The 27,222-nt window shown below is 37.1% G+C and overlaps 1 protein-coding gene across 1 annotated transcript in view; it reads right to left on the bottom strand.

The window, feature by feature from the left end:
- Positions 1 to 27,222, bottom strand: part of frmpd4 (FERM and PDZ domain containing 4) — a 73,590-nt gene that overhangs the window by 8,532 nt on the left and 37,836 nt on the right. Inside the window, exons 2-13 of the mRNA XM_067409797.1 lie at positions 25,633 to 25,752; positions 8,397 to 8,557; positions 8,174 to 8,276; positions 7,951 to 7,996; positions 6,403 to 6,507; positions 5,890 to 5,997; positions 5,633 to 5,764; positions 3,315 to 3,434; positions 2,856 to 2,992; positions 1,569 to 1,695; positions 403 to 492; positions 65 to 247 (exon numbers count right to left, since the gene is read on the bottom strand). Coding sequence (XP_067265898.1) covers positions 65 to 247; positions 403 to 492; positions 1,569 to 1,695; positions 2,856 to 2,992; positions 3,315 to 3,434; positions 5,633 to 5,764; positions 5,890 to 5,997; positions 6,403 to 6,507; positions 7,951 to 7,996; positions 8,174 to 8,276; positions 8,397 to 8,557; positions 25,633 to 25,752 — 1,432 coding nt within the window. The remainder of the gene's footprint in view (positions 1 to 64; positions 248 to 402; positions 493 to 1,568; positions 1,696 to 2,855; positions 2,993 to 3,314; positions 3,435 to 5,632; positions 5,765 to 5,889; positions 5,998 to 6,402; positions 6,508 to 7,950; positions 7,997 to 8,173; positions 8,277 to 8,396; positions 8,558 to 25,632; positions 25,753 to 27,222) is intronic.

The following is a 27,222-nucleotide window of genomic DNA, read 5'->3' as shown; positions in this document are numbered from 1 at the left end:
TATTGTTCATAATATTTTTAAATATTATGCTCTTTTATGCTCTTTTTCGCTTCATCCGACGCACCTTAACATCCAAGACATGGAGCTCCACTCGTACGTTCCTCTCGTCCTCCGTGTACATTTCGATCCGGTTGACGTGGCTGAAATCGGCCAGCAGGGCCACCAGGTTGGTCTTGGTGTTGATCACATGACTGATGCCGTACCGCGGCCCCACAAGCAGCGTCACCTCCGTGTGTTTCTCTCCTTGCTGTCGGATCACAAACCAGAAACAAGAACAGCTGCTTAAACAGCGTCAGGTCGCAGTTCGTAATATATAATGTAATAATTAATAACTACAATAATGTTAGAATTATTGACCAGACACTGAAACATTTCTGTGAATTAATGTGTCTTTGCACTTACCACCAGCGTTGACTTGAACACTCGTCCTCCGTAAAGCCTGAGATCGCTCAGATATTTCAGGTAGTGGACCTTCGCCTGTAACGCCGTCAGCTTCAACACAGAGAACACATCTCATCAGAATGAGAGAACTGAAAGTGTAACATATATACATATATACACTTGGCAGATTACTGTAGAAGTGAAATAAATTATGAAAGTGAAATAAAAAAAAGTTATAGATGTTTAAGTTTATAAAAATGTAAAAATATAATTGTTTATATTTTATAATAATATGTTACAAAACATGTTTTACTTAAACTTCAAGAAAACCAAAGCCAAAAATATCAACATTCCAAATTTGAGATTGATATCTCAAAAAATGAGCTTTCAGTAAGATTTTGTTTGCAGTACCAAACTTTTTCACTAGATGACACCCAAGCTCCATTACTGACCATTTAAGGGCACCTCCATTTAAGGTTTGAGTGATATGAACCATATACTTCCATATTTTCATACATTTTATGAAGAAGACATCCTATTCAGAAGTAATATGGGCAGTTTGACAGTATTTGATTTGAATTCGACCTCTCATAAACACATAATTAGAACATGTAAGTTCATTATAGCTCGCCGCCACATCACAAATGGCCAATCTATCATTTTTTCTTTTATCATTTTAAAACATTTTTAGACCTTTTTTTGCTAAAAAAAAAAAAAAAAAAAAAAAAAATTATTGGGATATTACATTTTGAACTCTTGGCATGAAAACAAATTGGTTTTCAAATCTGGTGACTGATTTTCAAAATAAAGTACAGAGGAGCAGTAATTTATTCATTTGTAACAATAATATTTTCAATGCAAAAAATGTTTTTCTTACTTTGTATTTTTTGTCTTATTTCCAGTCCAAATATAAAAAAAAATCTTAAATGAAGAAGCATTTACTAGATAAGTAAAATGACATAAGATATTATATCTTGTTTTCAATTGAGTTTTTTTCTTAAAACAAGCAAAATGATCTGCCACTGTGGTAAGAAAAATAATCTTATTCAAATGGAAAACCAGATTGGCAGATAATTTTGCTTGTATTTGTTATCATGACAATATTAATCCATGTTCTGAATTCTCAAAGACAGATCGATTTCAATTCCACTTTTCTCATGCACATCAAGCTGTGAAAGTTTCTTCACCTTTTTCCCAGGAGGCACCAGGTTCTGGTTGGTTTTCAGAATGTGCGTGAGAGCTTTCTTGATGTTCTTCTCTTTCATGCTGGACAGCACCGCTGGAGGCAGAAACTGCGCCAGACCCCACTCCTTTCTTTAGAGACACGGCGAGAAGGAAGAGCTTTCACGCTCAATTTCAACATTCTTCGCAACACTCAAACACCTTTCATCTTTTCTTCATTATTTAAAGCAACTGTCACCAAAAAATGAAAATTCTGTCATCATTTACTCGCCCTCATGCTGATCCAAACCGCATATTCTCTTCCCTCAGTGAAACACAAAAGAGGGAAGAACATTTGAGCTTCTGCTCTTCATGCGGTCAAAATAGAATTATACGGCTGAGCTCCAACAAAAAACACCATAAAAGACAGTAGAAGTCGTCCACATGACCAAAGTAGTGATTTTTGTTTTAAATGACCCTACAAGTTCAATTAACCCTCTGGGGTCTGAGGATTTTTGGGGCCCTGGAGAAGTTTTGACATGCCCTGACATTTGTGCTTTTTTCAGTTGTTCATAAACATATTAATAGAAAAAGTGTCATTACAATGTATTCAGCACAAACTAGGCTACAATAATATGTGAGCAACATGTATGTACATGTTTGTATTTTTGAAGGAATAACATTTATGTGTGGTTATTGAAAAAACAAAAAACTGAAGTCACTGAAATAAGGCCAAAAAAATATATTAAATCTGTGTTCACAAGAATTCATTATATATAACAGTATATTTATTTAGTTTTTGTAAGACACTTTTTGCATGGAGGCATGAATCATCATGAATAATGCTGTGATTCACACCTGAGAAGATAAAAGAATCGCATAATGACCACTAATGACCTGCTTATTAATGAGCTCTTTCAGTCAGGTAGGCTGTGAAAAACCCCTCTGGCTGATAACAGGATTAATGTCCACTCTTGACAAAAAAAAACATGATTTTGTGATTTCATGCATGCACGTATTATTGTACATGATGTGAAGAAAATTTTGTATAGGCCTATGTTAAATTACACTACCAGTCAAAAGACAAATCTGAAATTCTTTTTTTTGTGTTCCACAGATCAACATTAATGCAGGAAGGCGAGTAAAACATATTTTGGAAACACTTGACAATAAAGTCTCATGAGTTAATATGTTAGTTAATGCATTGTGATTAAATGATTTAGATCATGTTAACTAACATTGGAACATTAGTGTAAAGTGTTACGAACATTTCTCCTTTAGTAACCGTTCTCAGACATGACTGTTGAACTCACTCAATGTATTTCAGAGAGACTTTCTGCGTCTGTTTGGTGCTGAGCGTCAGGATGTACATCTGAAGAGCGGCCAGACGAAGCGCCGTGTCGTATTTGAGCTCCGAGCCGAAGCGTTCCTGCACCACGTCCTTACAGCTCTGAGACAGAAGAAACACAGACACAAACCTTCTTCACAGATTCTGAACATCATAATCCCAAACAGGGCTGGACTGCAGTGTGGTATACACCATATGCACCAAACCATAGAGATAATGTTCTTCCTCAGTGTTTCTGTCTTGTTTTCCAGCACAAACATCTAAACATTCTTAAATCAAGATCATTTACTGGAGAAGAGAAATGACTGAAGATATGAAGTAATTGAAAATTAGAAGAAACAAAATGAGAAGCATGCAAAAGATTTCTTTATCATATTTAAACGTCTGAATGAACGAGCCGAGCTGAGCGTCACAGACGAGTTACCTGAACGTAGAGGTAATCGAAGGCAACAGCGTCCCTCCTGAGAAGATCCACTGGATCTTTTGGAAGGAAACTGATGCGGAAAAAGCATTTCATCTTGTGTGAGCCGGGCCTCTGAGTCACCTGAACACAAGAACCATTCAGACCTCTCTGGATTTACATGTTTATGAAACACTTCTTCACATCCATCCATCCATCCATCATTCCATCATTCCCATCCATCCATCCATCCATCCATCATCTATCTATCCATCCATCATCTATCCATCCGCCATTCTCATCCATCCATCCGCCATTCCCATCCATCCATCCATCCATCCATCCATCCATCCGCCATTCTCATCCATCCGCCATTCTCATCCATCCGCCATTCCCATCCATCCATCCATCCATCCATCCATCCATCCATCCATCCATCCATCCATCCATCCATCCATCCGCCATTCTCATCCATCCGCCATTCCAATCCATCATTCCAATCCATCCATCATTCCAATCCATCCATCCGCCATTCCATCCATCCATCCATCCATCCATCCATCCATCCATCCATCCATCCATCCATCCATCCGCCATTCTCATCCATCCGCCATTCCCATCCATCCATCCATCCATCCATCCATCCATCCATCCATCCATCCATCCATCCGCCATTCCAATCCATCATTCCAATCCATCCATCATTCCAATCCATCCATCCGCCATTCCCATCCATCCATCCATCCATCCATCCATCCATCCCTCCTCTATCCATCCATCATCCATCCATCCATCCATCATTCCAATCCATCCATCCACCATTCCCATCCATCCATCCATCCATCCATCCATCCATCCATCCATCCATCCATCCATCCATCCGCCATTCCCATCCATCCATCCATCCATCCGCCATTCTCATCCATCCGCCATTCTCATCCATCCGCCATTCCCATCCATCCATCCATCCATCCGCCATTCTCATCCATCCGCCATTCCAATCCATCATTCCAATCCATCCATCATTCCAATCCATCCATCCGCCATTCCCATCCATCCATCCATCCATCCATCCCTCCTCTATCCATCCATCATCCATCCATCCATCCATCCATCCATCATTCCAATCCATCCATCCACCATTCCCATCCATCCATCCATCCATCCATCCACCATTCCCATCCATCCATCCATCAATCCATCCATCCATCCATCCATCATCTATCTATCCATCCATCCATCATCTATCTATCCATCCATCCATCATCTATCTATCCATCCACCATTCCAATCCATCCATCCGCCATTCTCATCCATCCATCCATCATTCCAATCCATCCATCCATCCATCCATCCATCCATCCATCATTCCAATCCATCCAATCCATCCATCCGCCATTCCCATCAATCCATCCATCCATCAATCCATCAATCTATCTATCTATCTATCTATCTATCTATCTATCTATCTATCTATCTATCTATCTATCTATCTATCTATCTATATATCCATCGATCCACCATTCCAATCCATCCATCCTAGATTCTCATCCATCCATCCGCCATTCTCATCCATCCATCCATCATTCCAATCCATCCATCCATCCATCCATCCATCCATCCATCCATCCATCCATCCATCCATCATTCCAATCCATCCAATCCATCCATCCGCCATTCCCATCAATCCATCCATCTATCTATCTATCTATCTATCTATCTATCTATCTATCTATCTATCTATCTATCTATCTATCTATCTATCTATCTATCTATCTATCTATCTATCTATCCACCATTCCAATCCATCCATCCGCCATTCTCATCCATCCATCCGCCATTCTCATCCATCCATCCATCATTCCAATCCATCCATCCATCCATCCATCCATCCATCCATCCATCCATCCATCCATCCATCCATCCATCCATCCATCCATCCATCATTCCAATCCATCCAATCCATCCATCCGCCATTCCCATCAATCCATCCATCTATCTATCTATCTATCTATCTATCTATCTATCTATCTATCTATCTATCTATCTATCTATCTATCTATCTATCTATCTATCTATCTATCTATCTATCCAATCCATCCATCCATTTATCCATCATCCGCCATTCCAATCCATCCATCCATCCATCACAAAACTTCAAATATTGTTTTGCATGTGTGTGTGTGTGTGTGTGTGTGTGTGTGTGTGTGTGTGTGTGTGTGTGTGTGTGTGTGTGTGTGTGTAGGGTCAGGGTTTTGTGTCTTTCATTATATTAACTCAACTCTCTTTCTCCTGCTGTGTGACTCTATATTCAGCACAGGACGTCATTCACCAGCACACACCTGTGTTAACATCTCCTGCTCGTGCAGAAGCATCAGCTTCGTCGCAGATCCTTCCATCTTGTGTTCCAGCATCAGAGAGAAGTGCTCGATGCTTTTAATAGACAGCTTCTCTTGCAGGGTCAGAATAACATCCTACAAACAGAAGAACATCTCTGTCATTCATGTTCAGCGGTCAGTGAGATCCCTGATCAGATCACAGTCTTCAGCTTGTGGCAGCAGTGATTTGTAGATAATACACCTCAGTGATGTTTAAATACCTTAATGGAGGTGTTGGAGTCAAACTTGAAGGATTTTGTTTGTCCGTTTTCCAGATACACCTTCAACACGTTTGGCATAAAGAGCAGAGAATTATCCTTCACCGACTCCTGCAGATAAAAAGTCTGTTAGGGGAATCTGTCATGTTTTCAATAAAGAGCTGGCTTTTATCTGTGATGACAGCAGTACAAAACATGCATCTGCATCATTACAATAAATAACCTCTAGTTGTGCTACTAATTAAGATATATGAATGAATGAATGAATGAACACACTGATTTATGTAACGTGTGTCGTCTTAATCTTACTCCAGCGCTGAAATCACTTTCACCAATCCTCTTATTTAATCACCTGACTCACAATCCAATCAATCTCAGATGAATATAATCAAAACCCAACATTTTTTTCCTCACTGAATATCAGAAATGTCACATTATGGAAGTAAAACTCAAAATAAAAAACAGATTATAACATATGACATGCTTTCCAAGCCAAACGTGTCATTTTTCCCTTACCGGTACTTGTCCGTTAATAATGACTTCTTCAGCAAAACGCACTTTGACCGGATTGGATTTCAGCTTGGCCTTTTTAGCCGCACTGATGAAGGCAGATTTAGGCGACTGAAGGGGAATAATAGGAACAAAAGCAGAAAAATTACTGAAATATTAATGTAAATCAAGTCATTATCATTTGAGACAGAAACTAATAAGCCGGTCTAGACGGAATCTGCAGCAGGGTCATTATCGTTAACTAAAACTGAAGCGAAAAAACTTTTTTTCTTTTGTTACTTAAAATAAACATTAACTGAAGAAAAAAAAAAAAAAAATTAAAATTATATATATATATATATATATAAGCAGATCTAGATGGAATATACAGCATTTTATTGTTAACTAATATGTAAACCATAAAAATGCATTTTCATTACTTGAAATAAACTGAGGCAAAATAAGATATGCAGCAGGATTATTACTAAAATTTAAGCTAAAAACATTATTTTTGTTACTTGAAATAAAATAAACATGAACTGAAATAAAATAAAATATAAAAAACTGCAGCAGGATTATCATCAATAACTAAAAGTAAAGATAAAACAAAAAATCAATTTCGTTACTTGAAATAAAATAAATATTAACTGAAATAAAATGATATTTAAAAAAAACAAAACAAACATTTTATTTATTTAAAATTTAAAAAATAAATAAATAAGCAGGTCTAGATGGCATATGCAGCATTTTATTAAAATTAAAATCATAAAAATCCATTTTCGTTACTTGAAATAAAATATTGAAACAATGTAAGATAAACAAATTGCATCAGGATTATTACTGTTAAATAAAATTAAAGCTAAAAACATACAAATATATTTGTATTATTTGAAATAAAATAAACATTAACTGAAATAAACTAAAATATTTAAAAAATATATATTTATTATAAACAAGTAAAAATAGACGAAATCTGCAGTTGGATAATTACTGTTAACTAAAATTAAAACTAAAAACCTATTTCATTTCTTTAAATGAAATAAACATTAACTGAAACAAAATAAGATATTTTTAAAAATCTGCAGCAGGATTATTAAACAAATAATTTTTGTTATTTGAAATAAAATAAACATTAACAGAAAAAGAAAAAAAAAATCAAAACTTATTTCATTTCAGCTAGTTACCAAGGTAACATTTATATTTTCCATTTAGTTTAAAGTCAAGTAGTAAAATAACTAACAAACTAAATAAATTAAAACTAACAGATAAAAATATATTTTTTATTTTTTAAAAAGGCAAATACACAAAACAAAATTATTAAAACTTTAACTAAAATTAAAGTAAAAGCAAACAGAAATCGGCTATAAAAATAAAATCAAATTTAAAATATTAACAAAAACTATAATATTAAATCAATGACAGTGAAATAACACTGATCTGCAGACTTTTTATTAATGCTTTTTGAGTTTGGAGCAAAATCTGCAGAATGGATTTAAACATTTAGCACATTTAAAATTAGCCGAAATACTGACAAACTGTGTTGTTCTTCACAATAATGATTGATTCATGACTTACAGGGTACGGCTGCACCACCGTCAGGATGATGGACTCCTTACAACTTCTGCAAAAAACAAGAGCAGATTCTCCATCAGGGCTGTGATGATGATGTGCTTGAAAACACACCCAGATCTTATCATCACATTCTCTACAGACGCCTCACAATCCTCATGATACTCATGTGAGGAACACAGTGACTGGATGAAGAACGACACACTCGCAGGTTGATGGAGTTCAGTACCTGACCAGGTCGATGACCCGTTCCCGCGGGGCCGAGCTGACGGCTTCATCGTTTATCATCACGATCTCGTCTCCTGGGATCAGCTTCCCCTCCGAAGGACCTCCTGCACGTCACACACACACACACACTAAATCAATAAATCAGTTTCTGATTGAGATACTTTAATTTCTAAGACACTCAAGATGCATCAAATGACTCGATGCTCTGAATAAGTCTGGGATACCTGGAGTAACTGAACGAACCACCACAGGTTTCTCGCTCCCCGCCACGAAGCCGAAGCCGAGCACCGGATCCCGCCTCATTTCCACCTTTCGTGGTGCAGGAGGGACAAACTTATCCACATCAAAACGCACTTCCTCCAAAGAGCTGGACTGTGAGAGGTGACTGAGAGAACGAGAGGAAGAGAGATATGAAATCTGAAATCATAGTTTTGATCATTTAAAGTCTTCCACATCCATGAATCAGACATGAAACAGCAGGAGTTATACGGTTCAGGCATGTTCATGGCTTATTTCTGATCAATTCATTCAGTAGATGTTACTGTGAAAAGGTTTTGATGTCATGATGGTGTTATTCAAACATGTTTAAATCATTTTTGTGATTGAAACATGTTTTTACTTTAATTTTCGTTTAAGTTTTAGTAATTTTGCCTTTTTTGTAGTTTTTATCTATTGGTTTTAATTTATTTAGTTAGTTATTTTATTACTTGACTTTAAACTAAATGGAAAATAGAAATGTTACCATGGCAACTAGCTGAAATAAAAAATAAGTTTTGATTTTTTTTTTATTTCTGTTAATGTTTTTTTTGTTTCAAGTAACAAAAATGATTCATTTTAGTTAAAGATAATAATCCTGCTGCAGATTTTATTTTTAAATATTTTGCTTTAATGTTTATTTTATTTAAAGAAATGAAAATAGGTTTTTAGTTTTAATTTTAGTTAACAATAATAATCCAGCTGCAGATTTAGTCTATTTTTACTAATTTCTTTAAAAAAAACTATAAACTATATAAAAATATATTTTTGTTTATTTTTGTTTATTTCAGTTAATGTTTATTTTATTTCAAGTAATAAAAATATATTTTTTTATGTTTTTAGCTTTAATTTTAATTAATGGTAATAATCCCATTGCAATTTGTTTATCTTACATTGTTTCAACATTTTATTTCAAGTAACGAAAATTGATTTGTATGGTTTTCATTTTAATAAAATTTATAAAAAAATTAATAAAATGCTGCATATTCCATCTAGACCTGCTTATTTATTTTTAAAAAAAAATTAAATTAATTAATTTATTAATTTATTAATTTCAGTTAATGTTTATTTTATTTCAAGTAACGAAATCTATTTTTGTTTATCTTTAATTTTAGTTATTGATGATAATCCTGCTGCATTTTTTTTGTATTTTTGTATTTCAGTTCGTGTTTATTTTATTTCAAGTAACAAAAATAATGTTTTAGCTTTAATTTTAGTTAATAATAATAATCCTGCTGCATCTTATTTCGCCTCAGTTCATGTTTATTTCAAGAAACAAAAATGGATTTTTATGGTTTAACAATAAATATTCCATCTTATTTCTTTCAAAAACTTTTAAAAATTAAAAAAAAATATATATTTTAAATATTTTATTTCATTTTTTTATGTCAATTAATTTTATTTCATGTCATGATGGTGTTTTTCAAACATGATTCAATCATTTTTGGGCTCTACTAGAACAGGTTGATTATTCTCCTCATATTCTCCACTGCTGCAGCTCCTCTCTTCCCAGTCTGTCAGTAACGCTCTGTTTACTTCCTGTCTCTATGAAGCCCCTCCTTCTGTCCTCTGATTGGTCAGCTGGAGCAGTGTGTTGTGATTGGTGTTTGGGAAATGTCCCGCCCCTTACCATAACCACCAGTTTCAACACACTACTAACTAACTCAACCAGGCCCCGCCCCTTTATTCTGCACATTAATTATTTAAATGAGGAATATTGTAAAGAAAACTCAAGATGGAGTTCAGAAACACTGACATAGAGAAGAACTGGAACTGTGCAGAGCTTTTCATGCTCAAACTGCAACATTTTCAAACTCTTTAAAGAAGTAGGAATATAGGAAAGCTTGCGGATGCAGTTTTTCCCTCAGGTGTCTGGATTACACAACTCTGACTGACCTCTCTCATAACAGCAACACCTGAGACGCGAGGTTTGATTGATTCAGCCAGAACATAGTAAAAACCCCGTGGAAATGATGATTGGCCTCGGCGGGAACATCAATGCTGCGGCTGTCACGGCTCTCAAGGTTCCCGGGAACCGTAATTTAGGGGGAGGTGAACAATGACTTTGTAGTACAAAAGGTTCATGAGAAGAAGTGCTACAAGTGAAAGAAATTGCTGCAAATGTTGATGACCCGGTTACACACTGTAATCATTCAAAGCCATCGTCTGGCAGAGTTGAGTCACCGCACAGCAACACGCTACACGAAACACGCCATCTACAGAATAACTGGATGAAAAGGAACAGATTTTATTCAGACTCTCTGTCTGGACCTTCACGAGTAGGGCTGCATCATATATCGAAATAAAATTGATTTCATAATATGGCCTTATACAACAGTCATAACATGTGACTTCATTAAAGGGATAGTTCACCCAAAAATGAAAATGTGATGTTTATCTGCTTACCCCCAGTACATCAAAGATGTAGGTGACTTTGTTTCTTCAGTAGAACACAAATGATGATTTTTAACTCCAACCGTTGCCTTCTGTCAGCCGTATAATGCGTTTCAATGGGAACTTCGTATATAAGAGTTAAAAAAACACGACAGACAAATCCAAATTAAACCCTGCGGCTCGTGACGACACACTGATGTCCATTGATGAGCATCCGGTTAGCGCTCTGATGACCGAAGTGATCTCTTGCGCTTTGATTCGATGAGTCCGAGAGATCACTTCCATCATCAGAGCGCGATCAGACCTCACTAAACGAGTGCTGAACGCAGTTGGACATAGTGGTGTTTTAGAGGTAAAAAATGATATAAATACTGTTCGGTTTCTCGCACAAACCGATTGTTTTGTGTCTTAGGACATCAGTGTGTCGTCACGAGCCACAGGGTTTAATTTGGAATTTTTAACTCTTATAGATTTTGTATAGATTTAGACTGACAGATGGCAACGGTTGGAGTTAAAAATCATCATTTGTGTTCTACTGAAGAAACAAAGTCACCTACATCTTGGATGCGCTGGGGGTAAGCAGATAAACATTACATTTTCATTTTTGGGTGAACTATCCCTTTAACTAAACATTTAGTTCAGTCATGAAACTCTAGAGGGCGTAGGCTGATCATTACCAATCACATCATTACTGCATAGCTAGGGATGTAAAGGGGCGGAAAATTTCTGGTAATTTTACAGAATTTTGTAAAGAAATTTACCGGAAATTTTCCACCCCTTTGTATCCCTACACATAGTGCAAGCTGCCTCTGCTGATCCTGCTAGAGTTGTCAAAAGTACAGACTTCGGTACCAGTCAGTACTGAAATATTAAAAATGTGACATTTTGAGCGCCGCTGAGTGGATTCGTAAACACCTCTGATTGGCCATTGTGTTCACGTGCTCATCAGATGTGTCTTTGATTGGCTACAATGATCGACGAACGGGAGCGTTTGAATTTGAAAGCAGGTGTCTATCAGCGGACCGACGCCTACTTTCAAACTCTCCCGTGTGTATCTGTGTAATCGCTCGGTAAAGAGTGTCATTGAAGACTATTTACAACATTTTTGAAGCATTGAAGCCAATCACAGACATATCCGATGAGCACGTCAACACAATGGCCAATCAGAGGTGTTTATGAATTTGCTCAAAGCGTCACATTTTTAAAATTTCAGTACTTTTGACAACTCTAGATCCTGCAGGAAATGAGATCACTTGCTCAACATTTAAACATTCTGGTTCAGTGTGTACTGTAAGCTGTCCTGCAGCGGTTCCTCTGAACCCCTCCACCTCCCCAGCTCCACCTGCCTAGATCTGCTACACGATTTATGTCTATTTATGCAGCAGCAGCATATCTTACATGCTCACAGCAGCGTATCGGTCAGCAGTAGAAAGTCCATACTTGCTTTGCAGCAGATCTAGTCCGCCAAGACCAAATACATTAACATTTAAACGCATACATATAAACGCTGCACCGTGGTATAATAGGTCCCCTTTAAATCATTCTAGAATTAATAATTCTTTATAAATGTATCTTTCAAGTCAGTATTATTTCATATCTCAATGTATTTCACAGAAAAACTAAATATTGCATTATCAGTTTTTTCTTTCTTTCCAATATATCGTTACGGCTCTATTCATGAGGAGGAAACATGAAACTAGGACAAACAAACTTAATGGACAATTAAAAACATTAAAATCATGACAAAACTGCCCACAAAATCATAGCAAACATATTCAACAAGTGTCACAAAATAGACACTTTGTACTTCAGTTGTTAATGTTGCCTTCAATTCAAGTTGGAATGATTTAATTTACAAGATGAGTGCATGTAAACACCACGACAAAATCATTCTGAGTGAGTGTGAATGGAAGAATTACAGCAGAAACAATCACAGTTAATTGATCATTTATGAAGAATAGCATTAAAGCTTGGTTTTTGAGAAGCAGACTTGTGCAAAACTACACTGTAAAGAGTAATACGCTATATCTACATAACATTTTGGCAACAGATTACAAGCAATATTAATTAAATTCAACAAATAGAATTGAGTTAGAATTAATCAAAATTAATGAGTAAAATTTAAGTAAAATATTATCTAAACAAAAATATCTGAATAACGGACAGACGTCAAGGATGAATTAAGAACTCTTTATTTTTTATTACCAAAACTGAAGACACCTGATGATAAGCAGAATCACTGAAGGAAAGAAAAACACAAGAATTAACAGAGGTTTAGATGTTGATTTTATTGAAAATGTTTGGTCACCAGTATTGTGATCAGTGTTTCATTTAGTTGTGCAGTTTGACTCTTTGCTTTTTGTGTCAGTTTCTGGTTTTGGTAATGGTGTTTGCTCATTTTACACATTTTAAATGGTTGACTTTTCAGGAATTCATTTGATTAATTCCAACTCAATTCTTATATGTTGAATTTAATTAATAATATTGCTTGTAATCTGTTGCTAGAATTTTATTGAGTAGATGGAGTGTATTGCTTTTTACAGTGTATATTTCTGAACATCTTCTGTAGGTGCACACATCTAATGTACATCGTTTGCTCTTCTTGAATTTGTGCTAAAAAAGCTTCCCGTCATGGTCTGCCTCTGAATAAAACACAGCCTTTGGTCTCCATGTGCAGCCATTATCTGTATTTCATCACTCAACGTAAGATTTTATTGAGAATTTAACAACATTATGTTTCTGCTTTACGCTCAGGTAACCAGCAAATGGCCTTTACATCACGTCTCCTCGCGTTTCACTAATGTAATCTGCGCTAGTTGCTCAGCGATTGCTCACTCTTTATATCATCTTGCATTTGTTCGTCTCTGAAGCGTGAGCTCTGTGCACGTTGTTAGCTAATTAAAGCCGTGGGCTGAAGGAGGCGGCGACGAAGCGCCATCATTCTCGACACATGTTCCAGTGGAGCGCGAAGGGCTACAATTAATCTTTCAAGCCACGGCGAGAGCGCGAGAGGTCGTGCATGAGACGCTGCGGAACGCAGTTACACGCAGGTTAAGCAACGGATCTGTAAAGCGCCATTAGTTCATTAACGGGTCTTTGTTTCATACATTTGGGATGCTGCAACACAAGGTTGTGGGTTCAAGGCGGTTTGGGCAATATCTCATGTTTTTACTCAAAAAAGTCATTGTAAAATAGCCAATATACACACCTATGATGCTGATAGTAGCAACGTTGCTTCACTACATCAAGGCAAGACGATACAGGTGAAATAGAGTAAAAAAAAAGATAACTAATACAGATGCAAATAGATAAAGTGCAATAAATGAAACACTTAAAAGTGCATTTTACTTGTTTAGTATGGAACCAAAATCTCAAAATTGAGCAATGCATGAAAAAACAATGCTGAGTCTTGCCTTAAAACACATCTTGACTCATTTGACGCTCATTATTCATGTTATTCCATGTTCATTCATCTGGCTCACATGCAAATTAATTGACACACTTTTACCAATGCAAAGTAAATACTGTCACACCATCCAGTCCTAATAAAATGCACACCTTGAACGCACTGCAAATCTCTGTAGATAAATGCATTTGTCAAATGCATGAATATTAAGTGCATTCATGCAGTGACGACCAAATGATCCAGGTTAATGCTGGATGATCGCAGCGAGGCGAGCGCTGGAGATAAAAATATGAATGGGATTTGTGCCATCACTCTAACACCACAAGCCCTGCGAAAAACATATGGGATGCAGGAAATGCATCGCCTCGTCTTCAACCATGACCACCTGCTATAGATGGCTGGCTTCCCAAAGTCTTGAGAGCCATGGACACTGATGACCAGCGTAATGTCTTCATACTGTTATACTCATCAACAGGTGACTGAATACATGGGTTATTATAATCAACTCAAACTATGATGGAAACTACTGACTTTATACTGTAGACAATAATGCACAGTTGATGAAAAACTAGAAGCAAGTTCAAAGCAGCTATTAAGAGGCCAAGCACAAAGACAGTAAAATCATCAGTAAAATATAACATTTTATTTCATGTACTTTATTGTAGTTAGTGGCAGTTTGATATTTTGTTCAGTTACAGCACCACCAACAGGCGCAATCCCACCACTTTTTTTATTTGTCCTCAAAGTGAGCCCATAAATAAGTGTGCCAAATTTGGCGAAAATATCTCATTTCTTTTAGGAGTTATAGACATGTATATGTATGAGTACATCAAAAATGACCCATGTACTATCATACTATCAAAATTTTGGCTTGAACGTACAGTCTTATTTCCAAATTTCCTACACTGGTTTTGTCTCGATCAGACTAATGGTTTCGGAGATATTTGTGAACATTGTTTTAACACTACATCGCAACGCTGCAAAAACCATAAGGCGATACTTAGCATGTTTGGTATCGTTGGACTCTGCAAGGAATCTAAGAAGATGACTGCCATGAAAATAAGTCAATCACATCAAAAGTTAGCATGTGAATATTTGATTTCACCACTAGGTGGCGTGGTCTTGAAATTTCTCAGGCTACTTCAGGGTGCTGATGACCCATATGGGGTTTCATAATAGCAAAAATAATGTAGCGTGTAGCCTCAGGTCATGCTTGCGATGACAGAATATGCTAAAGCGTGCAATTGGCATGCTCTTCTTCAAAATTGTTTGCATGTTATTCAAGAATGGTTGTGTTGGTCTTTTTGCCAGGATAGTCTGAAGATGATCTGATTTTCATGAAAATTGGAGCAACCTTTTAGGAGGAGTTAGAACATTTTTTTTGGCAGGAAACGTTTCATGGCAGAAAATTTTGTTTCTAACCCTTAAGTCATTAGCGTAAACATGAGCGAAAATTTGGACAGAGTTTGATCTAGAGACACCAAATTTGCTGTAGTCAATGTCGGGACTGTCCTCTATCAGTGTGCCAAATTTCATACTTTCCCGCTAGAAGAACGGCAACGAATACAATAGATGCCATCAAACCTTCAGTGCTTGACCCCTAATTAAATGAATCAATGTGGGATAAGACATCTCACACAGCAAACTCTAAATCAACATTGAATCAATGCATTTTGTGGCATTGAATAATAAATAATGCTGATCTTTTTATCATTTCAAAGCAACAATATAACACAATTAATGTCGAGCACGCAAAACATGTTCGCACATGCTGGTAGTTTCAGTTTCACTTGAAATAAATGCGTTTAGGCTTGGTGTTTGTAATAAATGTCATTTATTATGAAAGCCACTTTAATTTATGTTTGTTTTCTACTTATATTTTTCATTTTCTGTTCTAAATACTGATAAATTTAAAGGTTTTCGACTTGTGCTCAGGTGCAACTTATTTTATAAAATATGAAATATGCAAAAGATGGTGAATATTTTGATGACTGGCCTGAAAATGTAAATGGTGTCATGCACAATTCATTTTAGATCTTTATCCTTGTAATGCATTAAAAACTGTATTCACTTTTTGCATGGAATGTAACATTATAATAACAATCAAAACTTAATATTTTTCAACTAAAACCATATTGTATCTGATCAGTAACTTCTCATTAATGAGTGAATGCACACATTTTTTTAGGTTTTGAATGTTACTATTTGTTCTTTTTATGAAGTTATTACATCATTTACTCTCTTTTTATTAATTTAAAAAATGTAAAAAATACCTTGAAATTTAAAACATTACAAGAACATATATTTAAAAACATATTTTTTATCAATATTTATGAGAAATTTTATTTGAATATATTATTATATGTAATTTATAAGAACATATAATATGAGAATTACCAGGATGAACTCCATTGGTTGACCCGGTTCGACTTATAATCAGGTGCAACTTATTTTGATAAATATGAAATACACAAAACCCTATCATTGTAATAAATTTATAAGAACATCAGAATTATTGAATTCCTCTGAACTTACAACTCATGACTGCGCAAAACAGTCTAAATGTATAAAAACTACACATTCTTTTTCAAACAAAACAACATGTTATCTAAAAGAAAAATTCATAAACTTTTAATTTCAGATGAAACATAGATGATAAACAGCCTGATTCTCCTGCAGTGCTTCATCAGTAGAGTGATCTCCATTTTCAAACCCTCTTTACTTTTCAAATTTAGACTATTTGGTCTATGAAATTAAATAGAAACTGCATCTATGAAAAACAATACACAAGCAGACAAAGTACTAAAATGAACAATCCAAACTGTAATGATCTTGTGGATGATAAGCTCACATCACCTGTTTGACGGACGTGTGAATAAAGCACAAATGACCTGGAATGATGATTATTCATGATTTCACTAGCTGTCGTCTGATTTGATGTGGCGATGAGTCACGGCGTTATTCAAATGACTCATCTGAAACATTCACATCACAAGACAAAAGACACAATCACAAATGCCCTCGCAGGAAGTGAACGACAGTCGGACAAAAGAGCACATCGGCGTTGGGACTAAATGCCAAACCAGACACGCAAAACTCACTGCAACTTCCTCCTCAAAACAAGCTGCTGCTGAGAAACTGTTTTATGAACCGGCATTTTTCCAGACAGCCAGCAGGGAGCAAATCTGATCCGGCGTGAGAGGTTGATAATTGCGCTTTTATTTGGTTATGTGAATTATTCCGGTCAAAAGCTCCAGCTAAATGCTTCTGGTTAATGGACTCTCATCTGGGCCATTACAGCCTCTCATCTTACCTGACCAATCAAATTAACCAGGTGAGGCGACTGGGAGAAGCTCTCATCGCTCTTTGAGAGGTCTATCACCTACATAACCAGCACCTTAACTCAAATAAAACCTCATTTAAAACACTCTCCACAGACAGCAGCCCTGTGCATTACACCAGCAGACACGGGAAACTTGATGCATAATTGATTTGAATGCAGTTAGTGTTAGTTAGAGCCAAGATAACAACACAAAACTGATCAAATGCATCTATTCAAGCCATTTCATTTTCTAGAAAATATGATATATGCAATCGACACTTATTGTGCAGCAAAAAGTAAATAGTGTCTTGCAAAAACTATTTTAGACATTCATAACTCTCAACTGATTGATTAACTATAAGTACAAATTAAAAGCAAAACATATGTAAAAGGTACATAGAAATGCTCATCTATGAAATAAAAATCCGTGGTGTAGTTTGTGTAGCGAGCGTGAGCATGCGTAGGCCGTCTAGTAGGTTTTGGAACACAGCCCGTGTGTCTCTTATGTAAACTGTGGTCTGTTTATTTGATTGGAAGTGTGTGAAATGATAGCAGAAACCCAATGTGCAGACATTTCATTTTCATTTTCTAGACTCGAACAGGGTTTGAAAAATGTCCTACTTAAAGACGACGCAAGCGCTCTAATTTCTCTCTATACTCTAATTATAAATGCTCCGCTGCACTAATAGAGAAGGATTGCAGGATTTAAGGGAGGCGCTGATCCAGCTGGCCAAGATCAGATCTCTCCTTAGCTACAAAACACTCGAAACAAGGTCCAGGATCAGCAACTAGATTTTGATGAGCAGAACAGCGTATTTGGCATATCTGTGAAATAAGCAGGGCTTATTCTGTGCAATTAACAATTTCACAAAAACACAAACCCACACAGCAGGCAAAAACTCATACACCGAGAAAAATAAAAAGTGGAATTTGAAAAATTTGGAAACATTTTCATTTAGAAATTGATGGTAAATTTTGCAAATAAACGGCAAAGTAAAACACTGAATTAAACAGTTTTGAAGTAGAAAGACTGATATAGTATTTTCTTGTAAAACGTAGCTTGCTTTTCCACTTCGAAAAATAATTTTAACCAAGTCAGTCAGTCTCTTCTGATTTTTAATGATAACTTATGAACCTGTAAAGTCAGCCCTTCTGAGAGCTACGAGTTTGTTAATCAACGGTGTTTGCTTCTGTTGAAGCTGTCAGCTTGCATTATTTCAGCTTATTTCAGCAGGATTCATGGTGAAAAACTACATCACCCATGATGCTTTACAGAAAATCCCACCAGAGTCGATACAAGCAAAACGCACTAAAGGATCTCATTAGCTTCACACACTCCCATGAAGCACCATGAATGGTAATAAGTTCTGTCTCCCTACACTAGAGGTGTCCAATCCTGCCCCTGAAGGGCCAGTGTCCTGCAGAGTTGAGCTCCAACCCAATTAAACACACCTGAACCAGCTAATCAAGGCATACTAGAAACGTCCAGACAGATGTGTTGAGGCAAGTTGGAGGTAAACTCTGCAAGACAGTGACCCTCCAGGGGCGAGTTTGGACACCCCTGCCCTACACTCTCAAAATACTTATTTAATATATTTTTCAATATACTTAAAATATATTGTCTTTACATATATAATCAACATTTTTAAATGAGCAGTTTTATATTTAATTTGATTATGCCTTTTCGCAATGCTTCATGGGACTGTTGTTCTTTCCCCTCACTAAAGCCGTGTTAACTAAAGCTCACTAAAGCTGTTTTAAAATGACCCAATCTCTGTGTTAAAACGACCCGATCTCTGTGTTAAAACGACCCAATCTCTGTGTTAAAACGACCCAATCTCTGTGTTAAAACGACCCAATCTCTGTGTTAAAACGACCCAATCTCTGTGTACAATTCAGATTTTGATCTCCATATACATTTACATATATATATCTTCCAAGGGGTTTTTTCCTTCCTAGGACTTTTTTCCCAGTGCTAGCACGTTGGGTTTTTCTCCTAGGGGGTTTTTTCCACCCCTGGAAGTCAGTCGACATTGGCTTAATGTAGCACCATCTTATGTTACATGTATGTTACACATTACCACGCTTGTTTGTACAGTTTTAACCACTTCCCTTTTTTTTTTCTGTGCTTCTAATATGTAAAGCTGCTTTGAAACAATTACCAATTGTAAAAGCGCTATATAAATAAATTTGACTTGACTTGACTTGACTTAAAACAACTCAATCTCTGTGTTAAAACGACCCGATCTCTCTGTGTTAAAACGACCCAATCTCTGTGTTAAAACGACCCAATCTCTGTGTTAAAACGACCCAATCTCTGTGTTAAAACGACCCGATCTCTGTGTTAAAACGACCCAATCTCTGTGTTAAAACGACCCGATCTCTGTGTTAAAACGACCCAATCTCTGTGTTAAAACGACCCAATCTCTGTGTTAAAACGACCCGATCTCTGTGTTAAAACAACCCAATCTCTGTGTTAAAACGACCCGATCTCTGTGTTAAAACGACCCAATCTCTGTGTTAAAACGACCCGATCTGTGTTAAAACGACCCAATCTCTGTGTTAAAACGACCCAATCTCTGTGTTAAAACAACCCAATCTCTGTGTTAAAACGACCCGATCTCTGTGTTAAAACGACCCAATCTCTGTGTTAAAACAACTCAATCTCTGTGTTAAAACAACTCGATCTCTGTGTTAAAACGACCCGATCTCTGTGTTAAAACAACTCAATCTCTGTGTTAAAACGACCCAATCTCTGTGTTAAAACGACCCGATCTCTGTGTTGAAACGACCCGATCTCTGTGTTAAAACGACCCAATCTCTGTGTTAAAACGACCCGATCTCTGTGTTAAAACGACCCGATCTCTGTGTTAAAACGACCCAATCTCTGTGTTAAAACAACTCAATCTCTGTGTTAAAACAACTCAATCTCTGTGTTAAAACGACCCGATCTCTGTGTTAAAACAACTCAATCTCTGTGTTAAAACGACCCAATCTCTGTGTTAAAACGACCCAATCTCTGTGTTAAAACAACTCAATCTCTGTGTTAAAACGACCCAATCTCTGTGTTAAAACGACCCAATCTCTGTGTTAAAACGACCCAATCTCTGTGTTAAAACGACCCAATCTCTGTGTTAAAACGACTCGATCTCTGTGTTAAAACAACTCGATCTCTGTGTTAAAACGACCCGATCTCTGTGTTAAAACGACCCAATCTCTGTGTTAAAACGACCCAATCTCTGTGTCAAAACAACTCAATCTCTGTGTTAAAACGACTCGATCTCTGTGTTAAAACGACCTGATCTCTGTGTTAAAACGACCTGATCTCTGTGTTAAAACGACCCAATCTCTGTGTTAAAACGACCCAATCTCTGTGTTAAAACAACTCAATCTCTGTGTTAAAACAACTCAATCTCTGTGTTAAAACGACCCGATCTCTGTGTTAAAACAACTCAATCTCTGTGTTAAAACGACCCAATCTCTGTGTTAAAACGACCCGATCTCTGTGTTAAAACAACTCAATCTCTGTGTTAAAACGACCCAATCTCTGTGTTAAAACGACCCAATCTCTGTGTTAAAACGACCCAATCTCTGTGTTAAAACAACTCAATCTCTGTGTTAAAACGACCCGATCTCTGTGTTAAAACGACCCAATCTCTGTGTTAAAACGACTCGATCTCTGTGTTAAAACAACTCGATCTCTGTGTTAAAACGACCCGATCTCTGTGTTAAAACGACCCAATCTCTGTGTTAAAACGACCCAATCTCTGTGTTAAAACGACTCGATCTCTGTGTTAAAACGACTCGATCTCTGTGTTAAAACGACTCGATCTCTGTGTTAAAACGACTCGATCTCTGTGTTAAAACGACCCGATCTCTGTGTTAAAACGACCCAATCTCTGTGTTAAAACGACTCGATCTGTGTTAAAACGACTCGATCTCTGTGTTAAAACGACCCGATCTCTGTGTTAAAACGACCCAATCTCTGTGTTAAAACGACTCGATCTGTGTTAAAACGACCCAATCTCTGTGTTAAAACAACTCAATCTCTGTGTTAAAACGACTCGATCTCTGTGTTAAAACGACTCGATCTCTGTGTTAAAACGACCCGATCTCTGTGTTAAAACGACTCAATCTCTGTGTTAAAACGACTCGATCTGTGTTAAAACGACCCAATCTCTGTGTTAAAACAACTCAATCTCTGTGTTAAAACGACTCGATCTCTGTGTTAAAACGACTCGATCTCTGTGTTAAAACGACTCGATTTCTGTGTTAAAACGACTCGATCTCTGTGTTAAAACAACTCAATCTCTGTGTTAAAACGACCCAATCGCTGTGTTAAAACGACCCAATCTCTGTGTTAAAACAACTCAATCTCTGTGTTAAAACAACTCAATCTCTGTGTTAAAACGACTCGATCTGTGTTAAAACGACCCAATCTCTGTGTTAAAACAACTCAATCTCTGTGTTAAAATGACTCGATCTGTGTTAAAACGACCCAATCTCTGTGTTAAAACGACTCAATCTCTGTGTTAAAACGACCCAATCTCTGTGTTAAAACAACTCAATCTCTGTGTTAAAATGACTCGATCTGTGTTAAAACGACCCAATCTCTGTGTTAAAACGACTCAATCTCTGTGTTAAAACGACCCAATCTCTGTGTTAAAACAACTCAATCTCTGTGTTAAAACGACCCAATCTGTGTTAAAACGACTCGATCTGTGTTAAAACGACCCAATCTCTGTGTTAAAACGACCCAATCTCTGTGTTAAAACGACTCGATCTGTGTTAAAACGACCCAATCTCTGTGTTAAAACAACTCAATCTCTGTGTTAAAACGACTCGATCTCTGTGTTAAAACGACTCGATCTCTGTGTTAAAACAACTCAATCTCTGTGTTAAAACGACCCAATCGCTGTGTTAAAACGACCCAATCTCTGTGTTAAAACAACTCAATTTCTGTGTTAAAGCGACCCAAACTGCTGGGTTTGTCCATTGGTTGTTTTTAACCCAGCATTTTTAGAGTATAGTGTTGTGATTCTCCTCATATCCGTCCGCTTTGGTTTGTGCTTAAAACGCTTTAACCAAGATCTTTTTTGGAAATCCCTATGGGAGAAATGAATGGAAAAAATACTCCCAGAACCAGCGCCGCTCAAAAAGTGGGCGGCACTAATACACTCAATGAGGTCCAGATTTAATGCCAAATATCCAGCTATAAAGAGTCTAATAAATCACACGCTTAACACTCAATCGCATGTTACAGAAACCCTGCATGTTGCGTCTGCTGTGATCTGAATCCACGTGACACAAAAGCCGGTCATAAAATCCTCAGCTCACCCACACGCTGTCTGTCAGGACAGACTCGCACCGACTGACTGCAGATTATTCACCGCTCAGTGTCGCATGCTGGATTCACGGCTCAGACCAACAAACACAGAGTTCAGCTTCATCTTCATAATTCACTCGCGTTGCACAACGAAGCCTCCCGGCGTCAGGTCCACTGCGACCCGGCTACAGAACGAGAGGTTCAGATATCACATCCCTAAAAGCCCCGAGCGGTTAACAGTTGTGCTGAGCAGCGGAGTTCTTTCATTTTCTTTATTTTGAAGATGTTGCTTCTATTTTAAGACTAGGAGACAGCATCCAATCACAGCACGAGCGTGAGAAAGGAAAGCAAAACATCATCCTTAAAACTGGGTTACTTAAAGACTTTATAAATAATGCATTATGAAGCATTTTGAATTATGCACCTTATAATGCATTGTATGATCTCATGAAAAATTATAACCACTCATCTATTCACTGAACACACTTTTAGAAAGCTTAATGCATTAAAACACACGACAAAATCAGATTTATCAAGGAAACTGGAGATATTATGTTCTTTAACTTTATTTAAGAATGATTGACTGACATTAACAGACCTCAGAAATGAACTAGTGTGTATCATCAGATTCAGCTAGTGCCCTTTACAGTCTGCCACCCCAAGATCCTCACCGCACCCGTCCAGCAGCCCGTGAATCTCCTGGAAGCATCACATGCCGCAGCAAACGAACACAAATCTGGCATATCCGAGGAGAATATTTCATAAACTGTGATTTCTTATATGGTTTGACTCAAGAAAACACTTTCATAACGACGCAAAAGCATAAATTATTACACACCCGAGGATGAAGCTGCATCTCGGCCAAGGAAGAAGACAGACCCAACGGGAAGCTTCCTGCTCGCAGTGTCCTGCATCTGATGTGCAGAAGGTTGTGTTTCATTCTTACATAAGTGGCCCTGGACGAAACCCCGCAACCCAAGTGTGACAAACCCCTCCCTCTGCTGGATAATTAGAAATAAACAACAACAAGACGCTTTCACAGTCACCATGAACAGAAACACGAGGAGTCGAGAAGCGAGGGAGGAGACCAGAACACAAAGATAATGTTCTAAAATGATTATATAGATCATATAATAACAGGCTCACAACCTTAACAGCAAAGACGTCCTCAGAGCAGCAATTTACAAAAACAAATGCAACCCCTAATATAGTACACTGTGAAAAAATATTTTTCGAAGATTTACTAGAATTTCATTGCATTGCTTGCTGTTTGTGAAATGTACGGGCTGTTTTCCCTGAAGCTCATGTTTCCATCAATTAGGCATGTGACGGTTTCAAATTTTCATATCGCAATAATTGCTGAAGCTTTAATCATGGTAATGAATTAAGATAAAACTTAAAGGATTAGTTCAGTTCAGAATTCAAATTTCCTGATGATTTACTCACCTCCATGTCATCCAAGATGTTCATGTCTTTCTTTCTTTCAGTTGAAGAGAAATGAAGGAAAACATTCCAGGATTTTTCTCCATATAGTGGACTTCACTGGGGTTCAACGGGTTGAAGGTCCAAATGTCAGTTTCAGTGCAGCTTCAAAGAGCTCTACATGATCCCAGACGAGGAATAAGAGTCTCATCTAGAGAAACCATCGCTCATTTTCTAAAAAAATTAAAAATTATATACTTTTTAACCACAAATGCTCATCTTGCACTGCTCTGTGATGCTCCACGCATGACGTAATCATGTTGGAAAGATCACACGTGACGTAGGCGGAACTTCAAAATCATCCGTCATCGTTGTTTTACCCTTTTTGTAAAGGTTGTTTGACTTTGTCTTTGACGTTCGCTTTGTAAACACTGGATTGGTACTTCCGTGATCTTTCCAACATGATTACGTCATGCGTGGAGCATCACAGAGCAGTGCAAGACGAGCATTTGTGTTTAAAAAGTATATAATGTTTATTTTTTTTAGAAAATGTCCGATGGTTTCTCTAGATGAGACTCTTATTCCTCGTCTGGGATCATGTAGAGCTCTTTGAAGCTGCACTGAAACTGACATTTGGACCTTCAACCCGTTGAACCCCAGTGAAGTCCACTATATGGAGAAACATCCTGGAATGTTTTCCTTAATTTCTTTTCCACTGAAGAAAGAAAGTCATAAATATTATCAGGAATAAATTATCAGGAAATAATTCCGAAGTGAATTAATAGTTGAAGTCTTTATGCATTTGGTGCTGTGATGAACAACTAGAATTGGTTGTTTGACACACAGCCGGCTTCGTTTATGGCAGCATTTCTGCTGTTCTGTAAGTGCAATCTTTGACACCGCATTCATGCAATAAAAATGTATTCTAAAAATCTAAACCATTTCAGTGAACAGAAACAGAAAAACCCCAATGCGTGTGGCCGCGCATGTTGCTCTCAAGTTCTTCTTCATCTTCAGATCTGATTTCTCTCACATCAGTGGTGTAAAGGAAAAGCAGTATTAGTGTCTGTTTGTCACTTCAGAAGGCCGCCGCACGTTTCGACATGCAAATGTGCTGCGTTCACCCAGTCAGCAGCGAGAGAAGCTTCACTCCAGCTTTGAGCAGACCAAAGCCGGTGTCGCTCTCACACTCACAAGTGTTCAGTCTCAGGCTGCTCTGAGTGCAGTGCGGCGAGGACAGAATCAGTATTCGGGAGGGAACGTCCCGGGTTCAGCCAAGCTGAAGCTTTGCGTACATCTGCAACGAGAGGAACGCTGAATGCACAACACACTTACTTGCCGTAGCAGTCGCGGGCCTCTCTAGAGGACGCCATCTCCCAGCCATTGGGGGGCCCCTGTGTGGGAGCCCAACTCCCGGGGGCCGACGGCAGACAGCTGGAGGGTTTGGTCCTGTGGCTACAAGGAAAACACAAGAGAAACATTTAGAGATGGTGTCAATCCAGCGCCACTTTACATCAGGTCACTTCTATTTAAGCAGATTGTTTCAAAGCAGCCTCACATGAAAATCGAATGAAACTACAGTAGAGCTGCTTTACATCTGAAACTGAATTTGTTTCATAACTGAACAGTGTTATTGAATTGAAATGAATCAACATTTAACTGAACTGAACTGAATAATGACACTATAGTCTACTGTAGAGCTGCTTTACAGATGAAATTAAACTTGTTTCATAATTGATGAACTTTACACATTAAATTGCATTTAATTAACATTGAACTGAATTGAATAATGACATTGTCTTCTGTAGAGCTGAAACTGAAGACACCAGTGTCATTATTCAGCTCAATTCAGTTCAATGTTGAATCAGTTTCATTAATTAACAATATCCCAAAGTTCATCAATTATGAAAAATTCAATTCAGCTCAGTTCAGTTGTTCAGCTATCATTATACAGCTTAATTCGATTTAATGATTCAGTTCAGTTCAATAACAATGTCAATGTTGCAAATTTCAATTATCAAGTCTGAAGAGCTGCTTTAAATCTGAAATTGAAGTTGTTTCATAATTGAACATCGACAGTGTTATTAAACTGAAATGGATCAACACTGAACTGAATAAGGACACTGTAGAGCTGCTTTACAGCAGAAACTGAAGACAACTTCAAGGTCAATCACCTTCAGCTAAATTCAGTTCAATGTTTATTCAATTTATTTTAATAACAATATAAATGTTGCAAAGTTTATCAATTATGAAAAATTTAATTCAGCTCAATTCAGTTCAGTTCAGCTATCATTATACAGCTTAATTCAGTTTAATCTTGATTCAGTTCAGTTCAATAATGTCAATGTTGCAAAGTTGAAACTACTGCAGAGCTGCTTTACATCTGAAAGTGAAGTTGTTTCATAATTGAACAAACACCGCTATTGAACTGAATTAACATTGAACTGAATTGAGCTAAATGATAACATCTTTGTCGTTTAAGAGCTGCTTTACAGCTGAAATTGAAGACGGTGTCATTATTCAGCTCAATTCAGTTCAATGATTATTCAATTTAGTTCAATAACAATGTCAATGCTGCAAAGTTCAACAATTACAAAATTACTTAAATTATTCAGCTCAATTCAGTTGTTCAGCTATCGTTATACAGCTTGATTCAGTTTAATGTTGATTCAGTTCAGTTTAATAACTGTCAATGTTGCAAATTTCAATTATGAAACTACTGCAGAGCTGCTTTAAATCTGAAATTGAAGTTGTTTCATAACTGAACATCGACAGTGTTATTAAACTGAATCAACACTGAACTGAATTGTGCTGAATAATGACATTGTCTTTTAAGAGCTGCTTTACAGCTGAAATGTAAGATAATGTTATTATCCAGGTCCATTCAGTTCAGTGTTGATTCAATTTAGTTCAATGTCAATGTTG

The sequence above is a fragment of the Chanodichthys erythropterus genome, chromosome 14 (assembly GCF_024489055.1).
Source record: "Chanodichthys erythropterus isolate Z2021 chromosome 14, ASM2448905v1, whole genome shotgun sequence".
Classification (NCBI taxonomy): domain Eukaryota; kingdom Metazoa; phylum Chordata; class Actinopteri; order Cypriniformes; family Xenocyprididae; genus Chanodichthys; species Chanodichthys erythropterus.
The sequence above is the reverse complement of the archived record's forward strand: the minus strand, read 5'-3'. Positions and strand labels throughout refer to the sequence as shown.